General features: G+C 41.3%; 2 protein-coding genes and 1 non-coding gene across 4 annotated transcripts; 2 read left to right on the forward strand and 1 right to left on the reverse strand.

Annotated features, from left to right (window-relative positions):
* Window positions 1-4,312: 4,312 nt before the first annotated feature.
* On the reverse strand, window positions 4,313-8,623 carry LOC128215071 (mucin-17-like). Its single transcript, XM_052921797.1, has 3 exons — window positions 8,616-8,623; window positions 6,902-7,976; window positions 4,313-6,847 (listed from the first exon to the last, which is right to left on the reverse strand). The coding sequence occupies exons 1-3, from the start codon at window positions 8,621-8,623 to the stop codon at window positions 4,313-4,315; spliced, it is 3,618 nt and encodes a 1,205-aa protein (XP_052777757.1).
* Window positions 8,624-10,074: 1,451 nt separating this feature from the next.
* Window positions 10,075-18,250, forward strand: LOC128214678 (multiple epidermal growth factor-like domains protein 6). Of its 2 annotated transcripts, XM_052921271.1 has the most exons (10): window positions 10,075-10,213; window positions 10,846-10,915; window positions 11,177-12,304; window positions 12,445-13,494; window positions 13,760-13,877; window positions 14,488-14,672; window positions 14,842-14,961; window positions 15,142-15,249; window positions 15,470-15,550; window positions 15,881-18,250. In XM_052921271.1, exons 2-10 carry the CDS (start codon window positions 10,876-10,878, stop codon window positions 16,087-16,089), a joined length of 3,039 nt encoding a protein of 1,012 aa, XP_052777231.1. In that variant the 5' UTR covers window positions 10,075-10,213; window positions 10,846-10,875; the 3' UTR covers window positions 16,090-18,250. The 2 variants fall into 2 exon arrangements, with proteins under 2 accessions (XP_052777231.1, XP_052777232.1); XM_052921272.1 differs by lacking the exons at window positions 10,075-10,213; window positions 15,142-15,249 and having other exon boundaries at window positions 10,773-10,915.
* Window positions 16,756-16,841, forward strand: Trnay-gua (transfer RNA tyrosine (anticodon GUA)). The gene is given in 2 exon segments: window positions 16,756-16,792; window positions 16,806-16,841. It is a non-coding gene; the product is annotated as a tRNA-Tyr (tRNA).
* Window positions 18,251-22,743: the final 4,493 nt, after the last annotated feature.

Raw genomic sequence — 22,743 nt, forward strand, 5'->3', positions numbered from 1 at the left:
ATGTCAGCTTTATAGTTTTAAAATCTCAAAGCAAATTAATGTAGGGAAGAGGTTTGCCATATTTTTGAATTCAGACGTTCCATATGTTCATGATGTACTTCTGTAGATATTGAAATTGCTTTCGTAACAAATGATTGGTGGTAAAACGACTTTAAATGGTGATTTAAATGTGTGATATTGTTCATATTTACTTTTTGCACTCTGTGTGTTTGTTGGAAATAAATCGATGGACATTCTGACAAAGTCCATAAATAAACTGTTGCTCTTTCGATTATAACAGAAAGTTATGCATTCGCTTTTGCTGTTAAAATAATATAATCTTTCAATGGTGCATTGTTACTGAGTTATAATTTCTCCACGAAAGTCAACTTTTCGTTAAATATACTACAGTAAAATATGATCGTTTTCTATCATTTCACATGCAACGAATTGTCGTTGGTATTTGAACATTAAAATAAATGCTATAAGCATTACTTAAAGGGACTCGCTCACGTGTTAGCGCCAAATAATAGTTTTTTTTCCGGAAATGCATCTGAAAACACTTATATTTTATGTAGTTTACTCTTTGATTCCGAAATTGTAGAAAAAATACAATTAAAGTATGAAAAGAAAATCTGCTTTTAGTTGCGAGCGAACCCGCGCTGGTACAAGTCAAGGAAAAAAAAGAAAAAATCGACAACTTAACAACTCGTCCAGGAACTCAAACTTAACATATTGAATATTTTAACCTTTATCAAATACTTTGAAAGCACCACGAAATAATGTCAATCAACCAATCACGCTACAGCTTTTCGATGAATATCGTTAGCAAAGGTTTTTGAAATCGTGGAATTCAAAGACAATATCGAAGCATACATGTATATCAAAATGTGTTGTATGTTACAGCTGTCAGTTAATTAGTTTTAACGCTTATGATGATTTGACACTCTTTATTTCGTATTTTAAAAGAAAATCCGTAAAAAATGCATTATACAAACCATGGGCTAGTCCCTTCAACGAAAGTATTAACTACCTGGAAATTATAACACTTTAATTTTACTATCATAAAGAGGACGACATTAAAGCATCGTTCACAGAGAGATAGTTAGGGTCTACAGGTTCATCATCTATAAACTGGTATATAGAAATATCCGAGTTATCTTTGGCTATTTTAATATCAACCATGGACATACAGTTTCCATTGGTTTCGTCTAAGTCCCTTAGCCTGAGTCTGGCAGGTCTTCTAGCCGATTCATCACAATGCTCTATATCAACTTTCACAGAATGTTTAGAATGTTCACCTGTGTCACAGAGGACACCAGCATGTGTTGCACTTTTAGCGATGCCGCTGTATGCTGTTTTCTTTGGTTCTATTATTCTCGCATCACTACTCAGATTTCTCAGGTGTCTACTACCAATGCATCCCTCCGTGTCATTCTCCTTATCCTGTTCTTGAACCGTGTCTAAAGTTGCAGCACTGGACTCTTTAAGGTTTTCCTTGGAGTTCATAAACAGGAAGGAGAATCCCATCTTTCCAAGGGTGTTATCCATTAAACTTAACTTCCGGTTTGGGATATTCTGCGATGGAGGAGGGGGGGTCCTCTTCGGCAAGAAACCAAGACTTCGCCTTCGTTTGCGCTCCTTCTTATGAGGTTTAGGATTAGTGAGTTCCTCTTCAAATTCCTTCTGCAGCTGTATCAGTTGCATTTTCTCTTCATACATTCGGATGCTTTCTTCGTATTTTCTCATTTCCCTGAGCAGATGGTTTTTGTGACCTTCAAGTTTCAAACTCCGTTCAGACTTGATATATTTTCCCGTTTCTTCATCCTGATGTCTGTACTTTTTCCCCTTACCTTTCACCCGGTTAGCTAGAGTACAAAACACACCGAACACGGAATAAACCACAAGTGTGCAGATTATAAACTTCAGAGCACCGACGTCATCGTATTTGCCGGGACGTGGTGTCGTAGACGTTACGTTTTTAGCGTCGATGTCTTTAATTCTCACAAGTCGAACTATATCATACTCATTAAAATTTGTTACGTTAATAGTCAATACGCGTTCGTTTTTCACTTTCTTCATTGTGAATAGTACACAGCTTGCTCTTTCGTATTCCAGATTCGTATTTTGATATAATTTTGATCCAAAACAACTATGACATCATACTGATCGCCTCATGTACTTCCCAGTCTTCCATGAAACGTTTATTGTTTATTGAAACATGAAATATATCCGAAATAATTTGGCATTCACTCAATGGTATGTATTTTCCAACTTAAGAATACAATTCGCACGCTATGCTTGCTACACGCGTCTCCATTTACAATAAAGGTCTCCGACCTGGGGGTCTTAATGTGTCAGACATAAAAAGCAAATACAAAAATTAATTAAGCTTTGATTAAAATGCAAACACATGCTTGTTAGAGATTTTTTATTTACTAACGTATTCAAATACCATAACATTATTTCTTAAGATACTTGAAATTCAATCATAGTCTTTAAAATAAAGTAGTTTTATCTTACTCCACTCGAATATTTGTACTATCTGTCTCTATTAATTATTTTTTAGATACCAGATTTTTATAATAATGAAATATCGTAAAGGTCGATTTCACATGAATACGTTCCTTATAAATCAGTACATACAGCGACAAAGTTAATTTATGAAAGCAAATTAGGTATCGATTTGTCAAAACTATTCATTTTGAAATCCTTACAATTTTAGTGATTAATTAGTGAGTCGAATGTCTAACTCTTAGTTGCTTTTCGAAAACTTAATATATAGCTTGTTGAAACATTCTACATTTTGATAATTTGAACACAATAGTTAACGATATTGAATCGCCTTTTCATAGTTGAACGTGTTTAACAAATTAGATTAATTCAAAATCTCTTATACTTTAAAAGTTGTTGTTCCGCATTTAGAGACGAAAAAGTCACAGCTGTATACTGTACATAACTTGGTATGCTGTGCAGGAACATTTGAAGACTTTCGATATAACTTCACAGTATCTACAAGGCGCACGGCTTCATGTACAGCCATAACACTGCAATATATACTGTGAGTCCACATTCACTACATGATCTGAACACAAGCATTGTTCTATGAAATAATTTGACTAATGGTGTTTGGTTGAACCAATATCTTACATAGTCAGTCAGAGACCAATACCTTGCATAGTCAGTCAGAGACATATACATCGCAAAGTCAGCCAGAGGCGTATAGTTCATATTCATAAAGAAGCAAATTCATTGTTTTCGTATATGTGACCAATCATGAGGGAAGGGGGATCAAATTTGAAGACAGTTCACATTAAATCGTTTTCCATGTTTAGAATTTAAGATAAATGTTAAAGTTGTAACTGCGTACGAGCTAAAATGATAAATTATGATACTGGTGGCTTCAGTTTACATCTATTTAATAAATGATTGTCAACAAAACAGTGATTCCCCTTTCATCTGCTTAAAGATGATATCATTCGCAAGTCTGAAATTATGTTTAACAAATCATATATCAGTATGTTTACATGCAAATTCCCATGATGATGTTTTGTTCACTAGGTTTTTATGCATTGTTGGCCTGGAACCAACTCTGATTATTAAACAATAGTTTTGCATCTGTTTGAACAAGTACACTGCCTTTTTGCATCAAGCCCTTTTCCTTGGACACGTGTAGTGAAGACTCTGAGTAGAGCCATCGCTGTGGACTTGCCAACTTTAATTTCAACATTGTTGTCTTTGACATGCTCCCTCGTGAACACACTAAATGGGCTGTAGGCTTCAGGACTACAAACTAATGTTCATTTTCCGTGAAAAGGCATCAAAAAATACCTTGTGCTTTAAGTTTAAGATTCCACACAATGATACATGCAATTATATAGTGTTTTATGTCATAAATCAATATCTATATCAAAATGTAAATGATATGAAGAAGACAAAACATTTTTGAACGTTGTTGTAAGGGTAGCATGTATAACCTATCCGTATTCATCCGTAATGCATATGGTGATGGGTCTTTTCAAGTTTGAAATTGGCTTTATGAGTCTCCTGAAAAACTCCAGCCATTGGAAACAAACCGGCTTGCTGTTATAACCGCCCAGCACGGGGATGGAGACCGACCTGCTGGTGTCACTGCCCAGCTCGAGGTTGAAGGCCGGATTGCTGGTGTCACCGCCCAGCTAGGGTTTGAAGGCCGGCTTGCTTGTGTAACCACCAAGCTCGTGAGAGAGACTGGCTTGCTCGTGTCACTGCGCAGCACGGGGTTGGAGACCGGCCTGCTGGTGTCAGCGCCTAGCTAGGGGATGAAGGCCAGCTTGCTGGTGAAACCGCTCAGCTAGGGAATGTAGACCGGCTTGCTGGTGTCACAGCACAGCTCGGAGATAGAGACCAGCTTGTTGCTGTCACCGCCCACCACGGGGATGGAGGCCGGCTTGCGGGTGTCACCACCCAGCCCGGGGATGGAGACCGGCTTGCTGTTTTTACCGCCCAGCCCGGCGATGGAGACCGGCTTGCTGGTGTCACAGCACAGCTCGGAGATAGAGACCGGCTTGTTGCTGTCACCGCTCAGCCCGGGGATGGAGGCCGGCTTGCGGGTGTCACCACCCAGCCCGGGGATGGAGACCGACTTGCTGTTTTCACCGCCCAGCCCGAGAATGGAGACCGACTTGCTGGTGTCACCGCCCAGCTCGTGGATGGAGACCGGCTTTCTGGTGTCACCGCCCAGCACGGGGATGAACACGAGCTTGCTGGTGTCACCGCCTAGTCCGGGGATGGAGACCGGCTTGCTGGTGTCACCGCAAAGCCCGGGGATGGAGACCGGAATTCTGGTATTACCGCTCATCAAGAGGATGGGGACCGGAATGCTGGTGTCACCGCCCAGCCCGGGGATGGAGACCGGAATTCTGGTATTACCGCTCATCAAGAGGATGGAGACCGGCTTGCTGGTGTCACCGCCCAGCCCGGGGATGGAGACCGGAATTCTGGTTTTACCGCTCATCAAGAGGATGGGGACCGGAATGCTGGTGTTACCGCCCAGCACGTGGATGGAGACCGGCTTGCTGGTGTCACCGCCCAGCTCGAGGATGGAGACCGGCTTGCTGGCGTCACCGCCCAGCTCGAGGATGAAGACCGGCTTGTTCGTGTAACCGCCAAGCCCGGGAATGGAGACTGGCATGCTGGTGTTACCGCTCAGCACGTGGATGGAGACCGGCTTGCTGGCGTCACCGCCCAGCTCGAGGATGAAGACCGGCTTGTTCGTGTAACCGCCCAGCCCGGGGATGGGGACCGGCTTGCTGGTGTCACCGCCCAGCCCGGGGATAGAGACTGGCTTGCTGGCGTCACCGCCCAGCTCGAGGATGAAGACCGGCTTGTTCGTGTAACCGCCCAGCCCGGGGATGGAGACCGGTATGCTGGTCTCACCGCCCAGCCTGGGGATGGAGACCGGCTTGCTGGTGTCACCGCCCAGCACGTGGATGGAGACCGGCTTGCTGGTGTCACCGCCCAGCACGTGGATGGAGACCGGCTTGCGGGTGTCACCGCCCAGCACGAGGATGGAGACCGGCTTGCTGGTGTCACCGCCCAGCACGTGGATGGAGACCGGCTTGCTGGTGTCACCGCCCAGCCCGGGGATGGAGACCGGCTTGCTGGCGTCACCGCCCAGCTCGAGGATGAAGACCGGCTTGTTCGTGTAACCGCCCAGCCCGGGGATGGAGACCGGCTTGCTGGTGTCACCGCCCAGCCCGGGGATGGAGACCGGCTTGCTGGTGTTACCGTCCAGCACGTGGATGGAGACCGGCTTGCTGGTGTCACCGTCCAGCACGTGGATGGAGACCGGCTTGCTGTTGTAACCTCCCAGCCCGCGGATGGAGACCGGCTTGCTGGTGTCACCGCCCAGCTCGAGGATGGAGACCGGCTTGCTGGTGTCACCGCCCAGCTCGAGGATGGAGACCGGCATGCTGGCGTCACCGCCCAGCTCGAGGATGGAGACCGGCTTGTTCATGTAACCGCCCAGCCCGGGGATGGAGACTGGCATGCTGGTGTTACCGCTAATCAAGGGGAGTGAGACCGGCTTGCTGGTGTTACCGCCCAACACGTGGATGGAGACCGGCTTGCTCGTGTTACCACCCAGCACGTGGATGGAGACCGGCTTGCTAGCGTCACCGCCCAGCTCTAGGATAGAGACCGGTATGCTGGTGTCACCGCCCAGCCCGGGGATGGAGACCGGCATGCTGGTGTTACCGCCCAGCACGTGGATGGAGACCGGTTTGCTAGCGTCACCGCCCAGCTCTAGGATGGAGACCGGTATGCTGGTGTCACCGCCCAGCCCGGGGATGCAAACCGGCTTGCTGGTGTCACCGCCCAGCCCGGGGATGGAGACCGGCTTGCTGGTGTCACCGCCCAGCCCGGGGATGGAGACCGGCTTGCTGGTGTCACAGTACAGCTCGGAGATAGAGACCGGCTTGTTGCTGTCACCGCCCTGCCCGGGGATGGAGGCCGGCTTGCGGGTGTCACCACCCAGCCCGGGGATGGAGACCGGCTTGCTGTTTTCACCGCCCAGCCCGGGGATGGAGACCGGCTTGCTGGTGTCACCGCCAAGCTCGGGGTTGGAGGCCGGCTTGCGGGTGTCACCACCCAGCCCGGTGATGGAGACCGGCTTGCTGTTTTCACCGCCCAGCCCGGGGATGGAGACCGGCTTGCTGGTGTCACCGCCCAGCTCGTGGATGGAGACTGGCTTGCTGGTGTCACCGCCCAGCACGGGGATGAACACGAGCTTGCTGGTCTCACCGCCCAGCTCAGGGTAAGAGACTGGCTTGCTGGTGTCACGACCAAACCCGCGGATGAAGACCGGCTTGCTGGTGACAGCGCCCAGCTAGGGGATGGACACAGGCTTACTGGTGTCGGCGACCAGCTAAGGGATGGAGACCGGTATGCTGGTGTCACCGCCCAGCTCGGGGTTGGAGACCGGCTTGCTGGTGTCACCGCCCACCACGGGGATGGAGACCGGCTTGCTTGTGTAACCGCCCAACACGGGGATGGAGAGCGGCTTGCTGGAGTCACCGCCCAGCACGTGGATGGAGACCGGCTTGCTGGTGTCACCACCCACCACGGGGATGGACACCGGCTTGCTTGTGTAACCGCCCACCACGGGGATGGAGACCGGCTTGCTTGTGTAACCGTCAAGTCCATGGAAGGAGACCTGCATGCAGGTGTCACCGCCCAGCTCGTGGATGGAGACCGACTTGCTGGAGTCTCCGCTAACCACGGGGATGGAGACCGGTATGCTAGTGTCACCGCCTTGCTCGAGGATGGAGACCGGCTTGCTTGTGTAACCGCCAAGTCCGGGGAAGGAGACCTGCATGCGGGTGTCACTGCCCAGCTCGTGGATGGAGACCGGTATGCTGGTGTAATCGCCCAGCCCCGGAATTGAGACCGGCTTGCTGGTGTCACCGCCCAGCTCGAGGATTAAGACCGGCTTGCTCGGGTCACCGTCCAGCACGGGGATAGAAACCGGTATGCTGGTGTAACCGCCCAGCCCGGGGATGGAAACCGGTATGCTGGTGTAACCACCCAGCCCGGGGATGGAGACCGGCTTGCTGGCGTCACCGCCCAGCTCGAGGATGAAGACCGGCTTGTTCGTGGAACCGCCCAGCCCGGGGATGGACACCGGCTTGCTGGTGTTACCGCCCAGCTCGAGGATGAAGACCGGCTTGCTCGTGTCACCGCCCAGCTCGGAGATGGAAACCAGCTTGCTGGTGTCACCGCCCAGCTCGGAGATGGAAACCAGCTTGCTGTTTTCACCGCCCAGCCCGGGGATGGAGACCGGCATGCTGGTGTTACCACTCATCAAGAGGATGGGAACCAGCTTGCTGGTGTTACCGCCCAGCACGTGGATGGAGACCCGTATGCTGGTGTCACCGCCCAGTTCAAAGATGAAGACCGGCTTGCTCGTGTCACCGCCCAGCACGGGGATGGACACCGGCTCATAAAAATTGGATGGTCTGAGGATGTTATAAGTTATAATACAACTAGTCTTTACACATGATACTTTCTTCAGTGTTTATTGAAAGCTTGTCCACAACAATAAGAGATATATGTTCAGTGTTTGATGACACACATTACCAAACGTCTTTTTATTTAAATGGAACTTGCTTCTTTGTGGCATTACACCTAGTTTCTTCTTTATAACACATAACCAAGTTTAAACATTTTTTATATGAATTCTTGGTAATACCTTTGGCGTGGATGATATACAAATATCTAAAAAGTTTGAAAATCATTGATGACGAAGGGGTAGTAATGTAAAAGTATTTCCATTTAACCTATATTAATCCATTAAAATGGCAAAACTTTCATAATATACGAATACAAGTATATATATTTTTTTTATAATGATACTTCCTGTTTTTAATGTTAAGCCTACCAAAGATACAAGGAGAGAAACTGTATACTACTGTTCAAATCCTGGATGTTGAATATGCATTGATATCGAGAAGCTGTGAACTTAATTTGCATAAATAACCGTGTTTTTCCTGCGCCTCTGATATCATAATTATCAATAAAATTGCAAAACTTGAGATCAATATGTTAAGTTTTTAAATTGCAAACATCCGCTACGTGACAGAAAATTGTAATCAAACATTGTCATTGTGGTATAGAGTTCTATAGGTAGTGGTTTTGGTTAAGTTCGTAGTAGTTTCTCTAGGCGAGTCGGCACTTCTAGAAATTTATCTATTTCCGACTGATCTAAATGTTCCTCTCCTCTTTGTTGGTTCTTAGAGAGCTTCTGACTTAAGTATTATCACATTGTTGGCGTTAATAGTGTACCCCCGATGCTGAAGAAATTCATTGTTTTTTTCTTAGTTTGACATTTTTACTTTTTGCAATTTTCGATAGTACAGTTGTGAAGATTTCTGGCACAGTACACAGAGGTCTGTTGATTGCTGTACTTAATACCATTTGGATATTGCCTCACCATATTTTGATAAATTCCGCAGGGCAAACTTTATTAAACAGATCGTGTTCATCATCATCATCATCATCATCATCATCATCATCATCATCATCATCATTTTAATCATCACCATCATCACCATCATCACCATCAACAACAACAACATCATCAGCAGCGGCGGCAGCAAAACAGCAGCATAATGATTTCCTTTAAATCAATTTCGGGCCAAAAGTCTCTTGTCACATAAGGCACAATTGTTATACGTGTTGCCATGGAAATGTATTATGAGATATCAACAAAGTAAATGTAATAAGATTTCACTGACAGTACGATTTTGGTTATACAACTTTAATATATACACTTGTCAAACACACATACTTCAAAAATATACATTGTATAAATATCATCACGTCACTTCTGCGCATATACAAAGTGACTTAATTAATAGACCCCATGGTTTACGACATTAAAATTGCACATATTTAAAACTTTCAGGACTGAGAAATGAATTTCAAGCGTTTTAAGGGCATTTAATTTCTAAACGTTTTGTATTTTAGTCCCTAAATGGACTTTCAGAGATGCGCATTTACTTCATGAAAAAAAGAAAGCAAAAGAAGAAAAGACTTAATATATAACGCTTCCATCGGACATGTTTTTCATACTATTGATGCTGTTCGCACTGTTCGTTCACGTCACGAACTATTTATCACCTTTACAGACGGGGATTTCCTGAACTCCTTCTTTTTTAAGGTTTAAACATATCAAAATAGATGATGCAGACAGAATGAGATGCCGTTACATGTTTGTTCATATTTGCGAATATGACTTGTTAATACGCACTAAAAAACGGGGTATCAAATGTCCTTAAAATTACCCACCATCCATTAAAACTTCTGTACCAATCCATGGTAGTGTACCTGTTGCAAAGAAAACAGAATGATGCAGTAATATTTGACACTTAGGTCAGCATTTTTCAACGGGTTTGAAGAATTTAATTACATTTTATGATGGTATGACGTTACAGATGTTTTCATATTTTGCGCATGAACAAAACCTCGTTTGTCGGGCTTGGGCTGGGTTTGTGGGTTGATGGGGTTGTAATGGCGCCAGAATGGATGGGGCATGAGTTGGCGAGAATTGGTGTGGCGAAATACACTGATTTAGTATACATATATAACCACGCTATGTTCAAGTCAATCAGTTTTTTTAGACTAAGGAGTAACTTGTTAAGCACTCTTGTAGTATACCATTTTGTAAAACACGTTATTTATTCGGATAGAAAAGGTGAGCTTAAAGAGGCATACTCTATTATTTCATCGAGTATCATCGAAGAGGCATTTATAATTATTTTACCGATTATATTCAAAGAGGGGCATATAATTAAGTTATCGATAATTTTCAAAGAGGCACATATCATTAATTTATCGATAATATTCAAAGAGGCATATATCATTCATTTATCGATTATTATCAAACGGGAATACATAATTCATTTATCGAAGGCACTTTAATGTTAACTCTTTATTAACATTTTTATTCGAGTACGCAATACGAAAGACCGGTTTTGTATAAAGCATAAATGTTCCACGATGTGATAATTTTGTTTTCGAAGAGGAGCGAATCTCGAAAATGGATTAAAATGTTTATAATCTAGGTATCGGTTACCTGTGAACAAGGACATCTAATTTAAATCAGTAATGTAAGCTAGGTATAGCAGGTGCTATCGATGTTGTGTCTGACCCTTTAGCTGCTGTCAGGATCGGGTTCTGGAGAAAATGAAAACAAATGCTGAATAAATTGCTCCATTTTTGCAAAGTATTTGCAAATAGCTTATATTGTCATCTATACCTTGGACCGGGGTAGAAACTGTATATTGCCGGTACTGATGTCTGAAATTATTAATAATTATGTTTCAGTTTACCTTTGGAATCTTACAGAACTGAGCAATGATGGACAGGAGAGTTGTATTGGCCGCACTATTAGCCGGTATTCTCATTTGTTTCTTATTTAGCGTTTTATATGACTTTATGAAAGTAGATATGATGAGTGTTTTACAATTAAAGATTATTATTAATTTTTAGTTGGCAAAAGGTTCACTAAATACATTCTGAATAAACGTATAAACTCTTAACTAATATTATTTCTACTAAACTATCAACTGATCAATATAACTGCCTGTAAGAAATCTTAAACTATTAATAATATCTAGATTGATAAAACCATATTTATTAATAAGATTTTGTACAGGTTCGTTGACGATGGTATCGTCACTTCTATGCACTGGGCACTGTGACGTCAACGGATGTCAAGATGACGTCATGTGCGTTGCGTGCGCTGCAGGATATTGGGGCTTTCACTGTAACATCACCTGCCCCGCTGAGTGCACGAGTGATGGATGTGTACGAGAACACGGGCAGTGTATGTCGTGCAGGACCGGTTATTATGGTGAATATTGCACCGATGTGTGTTCGGATATTGCTAATGAGAATTGTGAAAAAGAAGTATGCGATCGGCAAGACGGTATGATTTGCCAGACCTGTGCTGATGGTCTGTTCGGACCAACCTGTGACAACCAGTGCCCAGGGAACTGTTCGAAATGCAGCGAGTTTGACGTTTGTTCAGTTTGTAAGCCCAACTTCTGGGGAGATACGTGTGAAAACGAATGCACCGAAGACAGTTGCCCAGTATGTAACAAGTTAAATGGGCAATGCGAGGTATGTGATCCAGGGTCTTATGGTCAGAACTGTACCATTGCGTGTCCAGCCTGGTGTGAAGCGTGTGATATGGATTCGGGTGACTGTAAACTGTGCCCTCCTAAGAAATACGGGTCGGAATGTGACCAGGTTTGTGACATTGCAAATTGCAAGTCAATCCGATGCGATCGCGATGGTATCTGTGTTGAGTGTATGGATGGTTTTTGGGGGTGGTACTGTGAGCCATGTGGTCAGTATTGTGACGGAACGTGTGATGAAGTGACGGGAAGATGTCCGGCCTGTATACACGGACGATGGGGCAAGAGTTGCGAAGACACTTGCACTCTGAATTGCAGTGACCAATGCGATAGGGACACTGGGAAATGCCTTACTTGCCCTGGCGGTTTCTGGGGCGGACAGTGTGAATATGAGTGTCCGTATCCCTGTAATAATTTATGTAATGTGGAGACCGGTACGTGCACGGTATGTCCACTTGGGTGGTGGGATCATAACTGCGACCAACTTTGCCTGGGCGGAAATTGCACGCGGTGTGAAAGGACCATGGGCGAGTGTATGGAATGTGTTGAGGGTTTAATGGGCGTTGACTGTGCCCAGCCATGTGGAGCAGGATGTGCCGGAAATTGTCTGCGAGGGTCGGGGATCTGCCTTGGATGTGAAAGCGGTAAATATTTAGCACTGGCAATAATGGCTTGTGGTATAATTGTATATGCTTATTGCTAATTATTGGTAATATTGTTTTCAAAATCGAAAGGATTAACCGCCAATATAATCGTAAATGACATTTTTATTCGTTTCATGTAGGTTTTCATGGAGATTTATGCGATCTTCAATGTTCGAACTCGTGTCAAGGTGCTTGTCAACAAAAGAGCGGAACCTGCCTCCGCTGTCAAGATGGCTACTGGGGTTCTTTCTGTGAGAACAATTGCCCAAACGGCTGCTCCGTATGTTCATGGTCAGATGGAAGCTGTTTGCACTGTGATCAGGGTCGCGGGGGAGTTAACTGCAGTCAATATTGCGGTATCGCAGGGGAAACTTGTCTAGAAGAGCGCTGTGCCCTGGGAGGAGAAGTACAATGTTTGAAATGTGCTGATGGGTTTTGGGGCTTTGACTGCGGAAATGAACTCATCCCAAACTATTGCAAAGAAGACAAAGTTGACATCTTAACAGGAGAATGTGTTAGCTGCGATGCCAGCTATTGGGGTGTGGGCTGCTTGAATGAATGCCCACTACGATGCCCAGACTGTGACCTTCAGACTGGTGCGTGTCTGTCTTGTGTTCGTGGTTTCTATGGTGTCGACTGTGGATCTATTTGCGAAGTGGAGAATTGCGTAGGATTTTCCTGTGACAATAATTCAGGAGAATGTTTAGAGTGTACTCCTAACCACTGGGGACCAAACTGCGAATATAAATGCCGAGATGGATGCGTGACATGTAACAAAATAACTGGGACTTGTGACACTTGTGGGGAGAACCTGTATGGGAGTAACTGTAAACTTGATTGTCCAAGCGGGTGCAAGCGGGGCTGTGACATGCAAACAGGGGTGTGTTATGATTGTGAACCAATGTGGTGGGGGCGGTTTTGTAACAAAACGTGTTCCCATAGCAACTGCGCCTCGTGCGACCAGCATTCCGGGGAATGTCGGGAGTGCTTGGCGGGTAAATGGGGGTCGCAGTGTGAGAAGGCATGCACCGGAAATGGATGCAAGATGTGTGCCATGGAGACGGGAATTTGCTTTCAATGCTTAGAAGGAAGTTGGGGTGATATGTGTCAGTACGCATGCGCGGATGATTGCGCTTGTTGCAATACATTGGATGGAATCTGCGAGCCGTGCACCAAGCAGCAATCTTCCGGTAGCCTGTTTTCTACGTTGAGACTTTTTTTTATTTATTTATGAAATTTTTCAATGATAATTCTATTTTATTCAATTGAACAGAAAGCAGATCGATAAAATGTGTGATATATTCTTTTTATCAGTTTTCCTTTAAAATATAACATGGTAAAAGACTGAATAGCCTTTAACCAACATTGTTTTAAAAACATATCAAAAGTTATGTTTCTTAAACAATGAATCGTTTACCTACATATATAGTTACCCCCCTTTTTACGCATCTTCAGCCGCTCCTGCTGGTTCCATACACATGGAGACTCTGGGCGTCTCGGTGGCCGTCTCCGTCGGCGTCACGCTGGTGGCCGTCATCATTCTCGTCGTCATCGTCATAACACGTACAAGAACGTAAGAGTTTCAACATCTATTCCGATAATTGCGTGTTTTACGCTGTCTTTAATCTTCCTCAAACGATTGAATCTGGTAGCATGGGCGTACCTAGGGCCTAAAAACTTGTAGGCCCTATGATTCCATTTGAGTTTTGGGATTTTTATAATTTTATGCACATTACACACAATCAAATATACTTGCAATGTTAACAATAAATCCCAAGTAATACAATCTGCACGTAGTTTGAATAAACACCTAACTTGCAGGGTTCAAATAAAACAAACTTTTGTTCAGAGTGTTTGGGTAGATATTAGTTTTTATTGCATTTTTGGTTATTTTAAATTTATCATTTTTCAAAAAATTTGTAGGCCCAGGCTTACAAGGCCCATATGTTGCTACGCCACTGGGTAGCAACCGGAGTTCATTTACGTTTACTTAAAGGCATATTTTGTTTGAGCTTTAATGAAGAAGACACTGTGTTATGTTCTGTGAACTACATTATGTCTTTAAAAGCAAGGACTCAAGTGTCAGGATCAAGTTTATGCTTCATCTCAAACGCGTCGTGCATAATCTCTAACTGTTACATGTTGTTGTTTTTTCAACCAATGGACTGTATGATATCATTTAGTATTGATGACCAACTGTTTCAAAACTTGGAAAGAAACTCTCCGCCATCTGCGCTGTCATTAAACAAGGGATTCCCGTTGGATGCGGAGAAACGTCAGAGTGACGTCATACCGCCCGGGGAGGGATACGCCCGCGTGCCAAAAGAAGCAGGCTTAAACGACCAGTTCTGTAACAAGGCGTATGAGGGTAGGATTTATATCGTTATCAAGTATATCAATTGGTTTTGTTCATGTTGATTACGATTTTAGCGAGTATGACACAGCTTAGAATAAAATATAATGAGTCGTGTATAAATATTAAACGCACTCATCCTGGGTACTTAAAGGTTCCTATTTCCTAATTATTTCTTGTTTAGACCAGCCGGTACCATCTGAATCGTCTGCAGCACCAAATAAAGCAGACGACATGTATACAGAGGACGGCTACATCTTGCCGATGTCATCAAGGTCACCGGAACTGACGTCACAACAAAACGGTAACAAAATAATAAATGTATGGCGGCTATTTCATCGTCGGTAGAAATATCTGCAATTTTTTTCTACGGTGTTAATTGTATTTTTTACACGTTTGTTTAGTATGACGTTTTACTTTAAAAAAAAAACAGCCGTAAACATAACATTATCAGTCGTCTGAATAGAGTTGTATATGCTGCAAGATTCAGAAACAAAGACGATGGCGCCTGGTCTTGTAGCGGTCAGTGGTTACTTTGAACCGGATGTTGTCAAAAGTCTGTCCAAGCTTGACAAGAATACCGCACAGACAGGTGAACTGAGCATACTCACATGTGCTTACTGCCGTTAAATTTCTTTGTTTACATATTTTATATCCTAAACATATATTTTGATGGAAGCAATAAAGACATTATTGGCAATTCATAACTTGTGATGAAATAAAGTAATATGTCGGCAGTTCAAGGCAGTAATTGTAAATATACAAAATAATTAAGATAACTATTCCAAACTAACACAAGCACACTATTGCAGATGACGAGACTCCGGACGGTTGCCCGGACTCCCCGCACCTGTACACTAACCTAGGCCATGTGGGCCGGACCTTTACGGAACGTAAGTTGCGTGTGATCGCGCTAACAGATTTCATGCTAGCGACATATTTATAAACATTTGAAGTTTAAATTAATCAATAAACATCAACAACAGACTGCTACTGTTTTGAATAGAAAATTTGTTATTCAACTTTTAACTGCATGTTGAACAGTTATCGGAAATCTGAAATATTTTCCGACGCAATTTCAAATCTTATTAAACAATAATTATTATATGTATTAAAGCTGCGATGACGAAAAGTTTCTTATCTTACTTTAATCGTCTAATAAGCAATATAGGGAGATCTTAATATTTAGTATAGATGAGCTACTCTTTTCGAACTATTTCTAGGACTAAACATGGCCGCCCCTCTGCCCCGTTCTTCCGGGGTCCTCCGACCAGCGGCCTACACGAACGTGTCACCCGTGGTAACCGAAAAACAGTTCCAGTTCCGACCGGACAGCGCCCACGTGACCCCCGGCATGTACGAGGAAATAGAGATTCCGGTACTCAGCGCGTCCAGTCCCCCCTACACACAGATGACCAATAAGTTACCGTGATTTCAGTGTCTGTAAATGTGTTATATTGAACTAACGTATAATGTGACCCTTTTACTGTTACAAATGTCAGTCTAACACAACACTTATGATATAATGATGTATGTGTATTATATGTACTGTATTTAACGATAAAATACATTTATATATAAGAGTATAAATATTTAGTTAAAATAATTTTAAATGTTAAATAATAGACATGCACGTAGCCAGCCCGTTAATAACGACGAACTTATAATACAGTATGTCATCTTGAAATATCTAAATTTCTGCTTGTTTAATACGATGGTAAAGGGTTCATTAATGTTGTTTTATTTGTTCATTGGACATGTTTCATTGGTTAGACCTTATTTAAAAAGTATAATTAAATGACTCCATCCTCCCTCAACAAGTTTGCCACCTACGTTCAAATGGGAACGTTTAGATAACGTAACGCGGTCAATATTCTAATCAGTTGCACTTAATATATGTCACCTTAAAGCTTTTTACTTTACTGAATCTGAGCCTCGTGGCGTAACTGACATCTCTAATATAACGGACAAGTAATAAACACGTTCTTTAAACGTTCCGTTTTCTCAGATACGCATCATTTACTATGCTTAACCGTTAACGTCATTTATAAGTTATAGCCATCAAATTGACGTTATCGAACACGTTACATTTCGCCAGCCCGTGATAGCTCAGTTGGTAGAGCGGAGGACTGTAGTGGACTAACTGGCATCCTTAGGTCGCTGGTTCAAATCCGGCTTACCGGACTCTTTTTTTAATACTATTTATTATTTTCAAATTGTCAAACATTTTTTTCTTATATAGTGTAGGTAAATGTATTTGATATAACGTTATTCGATAATACCAATACCAGTTTGAACACTAAATGAAAGAGGTCGCGAAGTAAACAGAAACGAGCGAACCTATTCATTGGAATAATACTCCCATTCGAGTGCCGTGTCAGACTTACATTCATTTTTAGCACATTGCAGTGAATCAATTTTAAAACTTTATAATTGTTAAAGCTGAATGGTGTGTGATTAAAAACTTGCTGTATATGATCTGTTTGATCTTCGTTTTTTACATTTTAACGCATTGTTTTAACTCCTACACTGGATTTGTCTTCATTTTCTTAAATGCATAGTGGTTACTTTAAACTAGGTTTGTTTTCTTATAAGAAACTTTTTCAAACGTTTTTTTTAATGTTAAATACACTTTCTTCGCTTATATGGTGTTGGGGGTCGTGAACACTGGAAATAAGTGTTATAGCGTGTGCAAATTGGTTAATTGAATATAACAAATACATGTATAGGAAATTTACTTAGTTTTCTCTTACCTCGAGTACCACAAATATTCAACCACAATACAGAGGATGATATTTCAAGCTACATTTTGTTTTGAATTCGTGCGCACAGGTTGCATGTCGGTCTGTATTTAACTTGTTTTAGGGGGATTTTTTTGTAATTTTAGAACCTCTCCGGTTTCAGTGTTGAGTCTGCACAAATCGTCTTATATACAAAAAGGAATTATCATAAACGTTGTGTTTTTTGTAGCTTAGTCTTTCACCCGTGTAGAATATATGAGATTTGGTCAAATATGATTAGGAATTATTTAACGTTGTTGAGTGCAATATTGTTTAGGGGATTTATTGACATGTTTTCCTATATATAGATCATTTTGATATTTTTTTCAAGCAAAATTCTTAGAATTGTATTGAAATGTCATATAATTACTTTTTTTAAAACAACATGAAAGGACCGAAGGGCTATATTTTAGTGTATCTTCCTGTGTATTATATAAAATATTATACAAATTTAACCTATGCTCAATGTGAAAAATAAACAGCTCTTATAATATGAAAATTAATGCTATCACTGTTGCACAATAGAAAAATAAAAAGCTCTTATATTAATTAGCATTGTATATAATAAAAGCATCTTAACAGAGAGCTAATGCTTTCAGTGTTGCACAATAGAACATGTATTGAAATGCTTTTCTTTGTCTGTTGTAGTTTGTGATATTTTATACATTTGGAAAGTTACTTGTTGCTATTACTTGTGATGGAATTCTATAACATTCTGTTTGTTTGCATACATTCATGATTTATAAATTAGTGATTTGTATATGACGATAAGCTGTATATGCTAAACTCTAAATAAAATGTATGTTATGTTTATGTTATATTACTTGATGTCAAATCTGATACAAAGTTAGTTTCCGGCTGTTTATGAATAATAATTTGTTTCTAAAACAGCGAAGAGTGAAAAATAATTAAATAATTCATATTAACTTATTTAGTCTCATGAGTAAAATGTTATCATTTAAACATCAGTCATTTGGGTGATTTCAGAGAGTCAAAGCTAAGAAGTATTTTTTTTTATTCAAAAAGGAAAAGAAGAGGGCGTGGGACCTTTCTGCAACCACAAAGTGTGTGTATTTTAAATGGAACGAATTCACCCGATTGAAAAATGGATTAAGAATAGTCAGTACATCGTTTTACAAATCGAAAACATGGCAATACATTTTTCAAAACTTGTACACTCTTGTGAGACTCAGAATTTCCGAGAATTCCTGATTATTTTTATCTTGACTGACTTATACTCGGCAACGTCTCCTAGAAAATTAATCCTGAGTATTTCATTTTAAAAAGAGGATACTTTATTATTATTATTTAAACTAACTCGGCATAAAAGTTTTGCAACGTTGTACAAATCTGCATATATGTGGTGAACGTTAGGTGTGACAATATACATATATAATCATACGTGGACAGGCCCGGATGCATGGCGACCACGTGCAAAATACTTCCAGCCCTTTGGACAGCACCAAAGCCGTTATTGTCGAGAACTGTACCGTATAATCGACGACTCCAATGCAGTTATTTAAACAAAAAAAACATTCAGAATAAAGTACCTTCATATATATTATTAATAATATTATATTGATCTTAAAACACGTACGGTTATAATATTAAATCACGAAATAGCCCCTGGTAAACTAATAATCAAAGTAAGTTTTAATTAAACGTATGCGCCAATCAAACCATAAATGACGCTATTCAATTCAGGTCACGTACAATAACGTGGATGTTTAATGTGTGAAGAAACCCCGCATTTTCGTTTTAAGATATCAGTACACAAGTGTTTTACTAGGTATGGTTTACTAAGAATATCATGCCACAATGGGATGTAATTTATCCTTGGTGGCGGCTATAAGATGATCCTGTAACACGACCCAATTTAATAACTAAAGTGATGTCGATTTAAAGATCCTGTAACAACGACTCTATTTTATTAACTAAAGTGATATCGATTTAAAGATCCTGTAAAAACGACTCTATTTTAATAACTTAAGTGATGGCGATTTAAAGATCCTGCAACAACGACTGTATCTTAATAACACAGGTGAAGGCTGTTAGAAGATCCTGTAACAACGATTCTTACTTAATAACCTAAGTGACCGCTATAAGAAGATCCTGTAACAACGACTCTATCTTAATAACCTGGGTGACCGCTAATAAAAGATCCTTTAACAACGACTATATCTGAATTCCTGGGTGACCGCTAATAAAAGATCCTTTAACAACGACTGTATCTGAATTCCTAGGTGACCGCTATCAAAAGATCCTTTAACAACGACTATATCTGAATTCCTAGGTGACCGCTATCAAAAGATCCTTGAACAACGACCCTATCTTAATAACCTGGGTGACCGCTAATAAAAGATCCTTTAACAACGACTGTATCTTAATTCCTAGGTGACCACTATCAAAAGATCCTTTAACAACGACTATATCTGAATTCCTAGGTGACCGCTAATAAAAGATCCTTTAACAACGACTTTATCTGAATTCCTAGGTGACCGCTATCAAAAGATCCTTTAACAACGACCCTATCTTAATAACCTGGGTGACCGCTATCAAAAGATCCTTTAACAACGACTATATCTGAATTCCTAGGTGACCGCTATCAAAAGATCCTTTAACAACGACTCTATCTTAATAAACTGGGTGACCGCTATCAAAAGATCCTTTAACAACGACTATATCTGAATTCCTAGGTGACCGCTATCAGAAGATCCTTTAACAACGACTATATCTGAATTCCTAGGTGACCGCTATCAAAAGATCCTTTAACAACGACCATATCTGAATTCCTAGGTGACCGCTATCAAAAGATCCTTTAACAACAACTATATCTTAATGACCTGGGTGACCGCTATCAAAAGATCCTTTAACAACGACCATATCTGAATTCCTAGGTGACCGCTATCAAAAGATCCTTCAACAACGACTATATCTTAATGACCTGGGTGACCGCTATCAAAAGATCCTTTAACAACGACTGTATCTGAATTCCTAGGTGACCGCTATCAAAAGATCCTTCAACAACGACTCTATCTGAATTCCTAGGTGACCGCTAATAAAAGATCCTTTAACAACGACTGTATCTGAATTCCTAGGTGACCGCTATCAAAAGATCCTTTAACAACGACTATATCTGAATTCCTAGGTGACCGCTATCAAAAGATCCTTTAACAACGACTCTATCTGAATTCCTAGGTGACCGCTAATAAAAGATCCTTTAACAACGACTGTATCTGAATTCCTAGGTGACCGCTATCAAAAGATCCTTTAACAACGACTCTATCTTAATAAACTGGGCGACCGCTATCAAAAGATCCTTTAACAACGACTATATCTGAATTCCTAGGTGACCGCTAATAAAAGATCCTTTAACAACGACTATATCTGAATTCCTAGGTGACCGCTATCAAAAGATCCTTTAACATCGACTCTATCTTAATAACCTGGGTGACCGCTATCAAAAGATCATTTAACAACGACTATATCTGAATTCCTAGGTGACCGCTATCAAAAGATCCTTGAACAACGACTCTATCTTAATAACCTGGGTGACCGCTATCAAAAGATCCTTTAACAACGACTATATCTGAATTCCTAGGTGACCGCTATCAAAAGATCCTTTAACAACGACTATATCTAGTTACCTAGGTGACCGCTATCAAAAGATCCTTTAACAACGACTATATCTGAATTCCTAGGTGACCGCTAATAAAAGATCCTTTAACAACGACTATATCTGAATTCCTAGGTGACCGCTATCAAAAGATCCTTTAACATCGACTCTATCTTAATAACCTGGGTGACCGCTATCAAAAGATCATTTAACAACGACTATATCTGAATTCCTAGGTGACCGCTATCAAAAGATCCTTTAACAACGACTCTATCTTAATAACCTGGGTGACCGCTATCAAAAGATCCTTTAACAACGACTATATCTGAATTCCTAGGTGACCGCTATCAAAAGATCCTTTAACAACGACTATATCTGAATTCCTAGGTGACCGCTAATAAAAGATCATTTAACAACGACTATATCTGAATTCCTAGGTGACCGCTATCGAAAGATCCTTTAACAACGACTCTATCTTAATAACCTGGGTGACCGCTATCAAAAGATCCTTTAACAAGGACTGTATCTGAATTCCTAGGTGACCGCTATCAAAAGATCCTTTAACAACGACTGTATCTGAATTCCTAGGTGACCGCTATTAAAAGATCCTTTAACAACGACTATATCTGAATTCCTAGGTGACCGCTATCAAAAGATCCTTTAACAACGACTCTATCTTAATAACCTGGGTGACCGCTAATAAAAGATCCTTTAACAACGACTGTATCTGAATTCCTAGGTGACCACTATCAAAGAATCCTTTAACAACGACTATATCTGAATTCCTAGGTGACCGCTATCAAAAGATCCTTTAACAACGACTCTATCTTAATAACCTGGGTGACCGCTATTACAAGATCCTTTAACAACGACTGTATCTGAATTCCTAGGTGACCGCTATCAAAAGATCCTTTAACAACGACTCTATCTTAATAAACTGGGTGACCGCTATCAAAAGATCCTTTAACAACGACTATATCTGAATTCCTAGGTGACCGCTAATAAAAGATCCTTTAACAACGACTATATCTGAATTCCTAGGTGACCGCTATCAAAAGATCCTTTAACATCGACTCTATCTTAATAACCTGGGTGACCGCTATCAAAAGATCATTTAACAACGACTATATCTGAATTCCTAGGTGACCGCTATCAAAAGATCCTTTAACAACGACTCTATCTTAATAACCTGGGTGACCGCTATCAAAAGATCCTTTAACAACGACTATATCTGAATTCCTAGGTGACCGCTATCAAAAGATCCTTTAACAACGACTATATCTGAATTCCTAGGTGACCGCTAATAAAAGATCATTTAACAACGACTATATCTGAATTCCTAGGTGACCGCTATCGAAAGATCCTTTAACAACGACTATATCTTAATAACCTGGGTGACCGCTATCAAAAGATCCTTTAACAAGGACTGTATCTGAATTCCTAGGTGACCGCTATCAAAAGATCCTTTAACAACGACTGTATCTGAATTCCTAGGTGACCGCTATTAAAAGATCCTTTAACAACGACTATATCTGAATTCCTAGGTGACCGCTATCAAAAGATCCTTTAACAACGACTCTATCTTAATAACCTGGGTGACCGCTAATAAAAGATCCTTTAACAACGACTGTATCTGAATTCCTAGGTGACCACTATCAAAGAATCCTTTAACAACGACTATATCTGAATT

The sequence above is a fragment of the Mya arenaria genome, chromosome 13 (genome assembly GCF_026914265.1).
Source record: "Mya arenaria isolate MELC-2E11 chromosome 13, ASM2691426v1".
Classification (NCBI taxonomy): Eukaryota; Metazoa; Mollusca; class Bivalvia; order Myida; family Myidae; genus Mya; species Mya arenaria.

Coding starts and splice junctions, on each gene's coding strand:
- LOC128214678 (XM_052921271.1), top strand. CDS start 10,876: ATGATGGACAGGAGAGTTGTATTGGCCGCACTATTAGCCG. Junction 14,673..14,841: donor CTGTAACAAGGCGTATGAGG/GTAGGATTTATA, acceptor TTTCTTGTTTAG/ACCAGCCGGTACCATCTGAA. Junction 15,551..15,880: donor GGGCCGGACCTTTACGGAAC/GTAAGTTGCGTG, acceptor AACTATTTCTAG/GACTAAACATGGCCGCCCCT.
- LOC128215071 (XM_052921797.1), bottom strand. Junction 6,848..6,901: donor GCGGTGACACCAGCATACCG/GTCTCCATCCCT, acceptor TCCATCCCCTAG/CTGGGCGCTGTCACCAGCAA.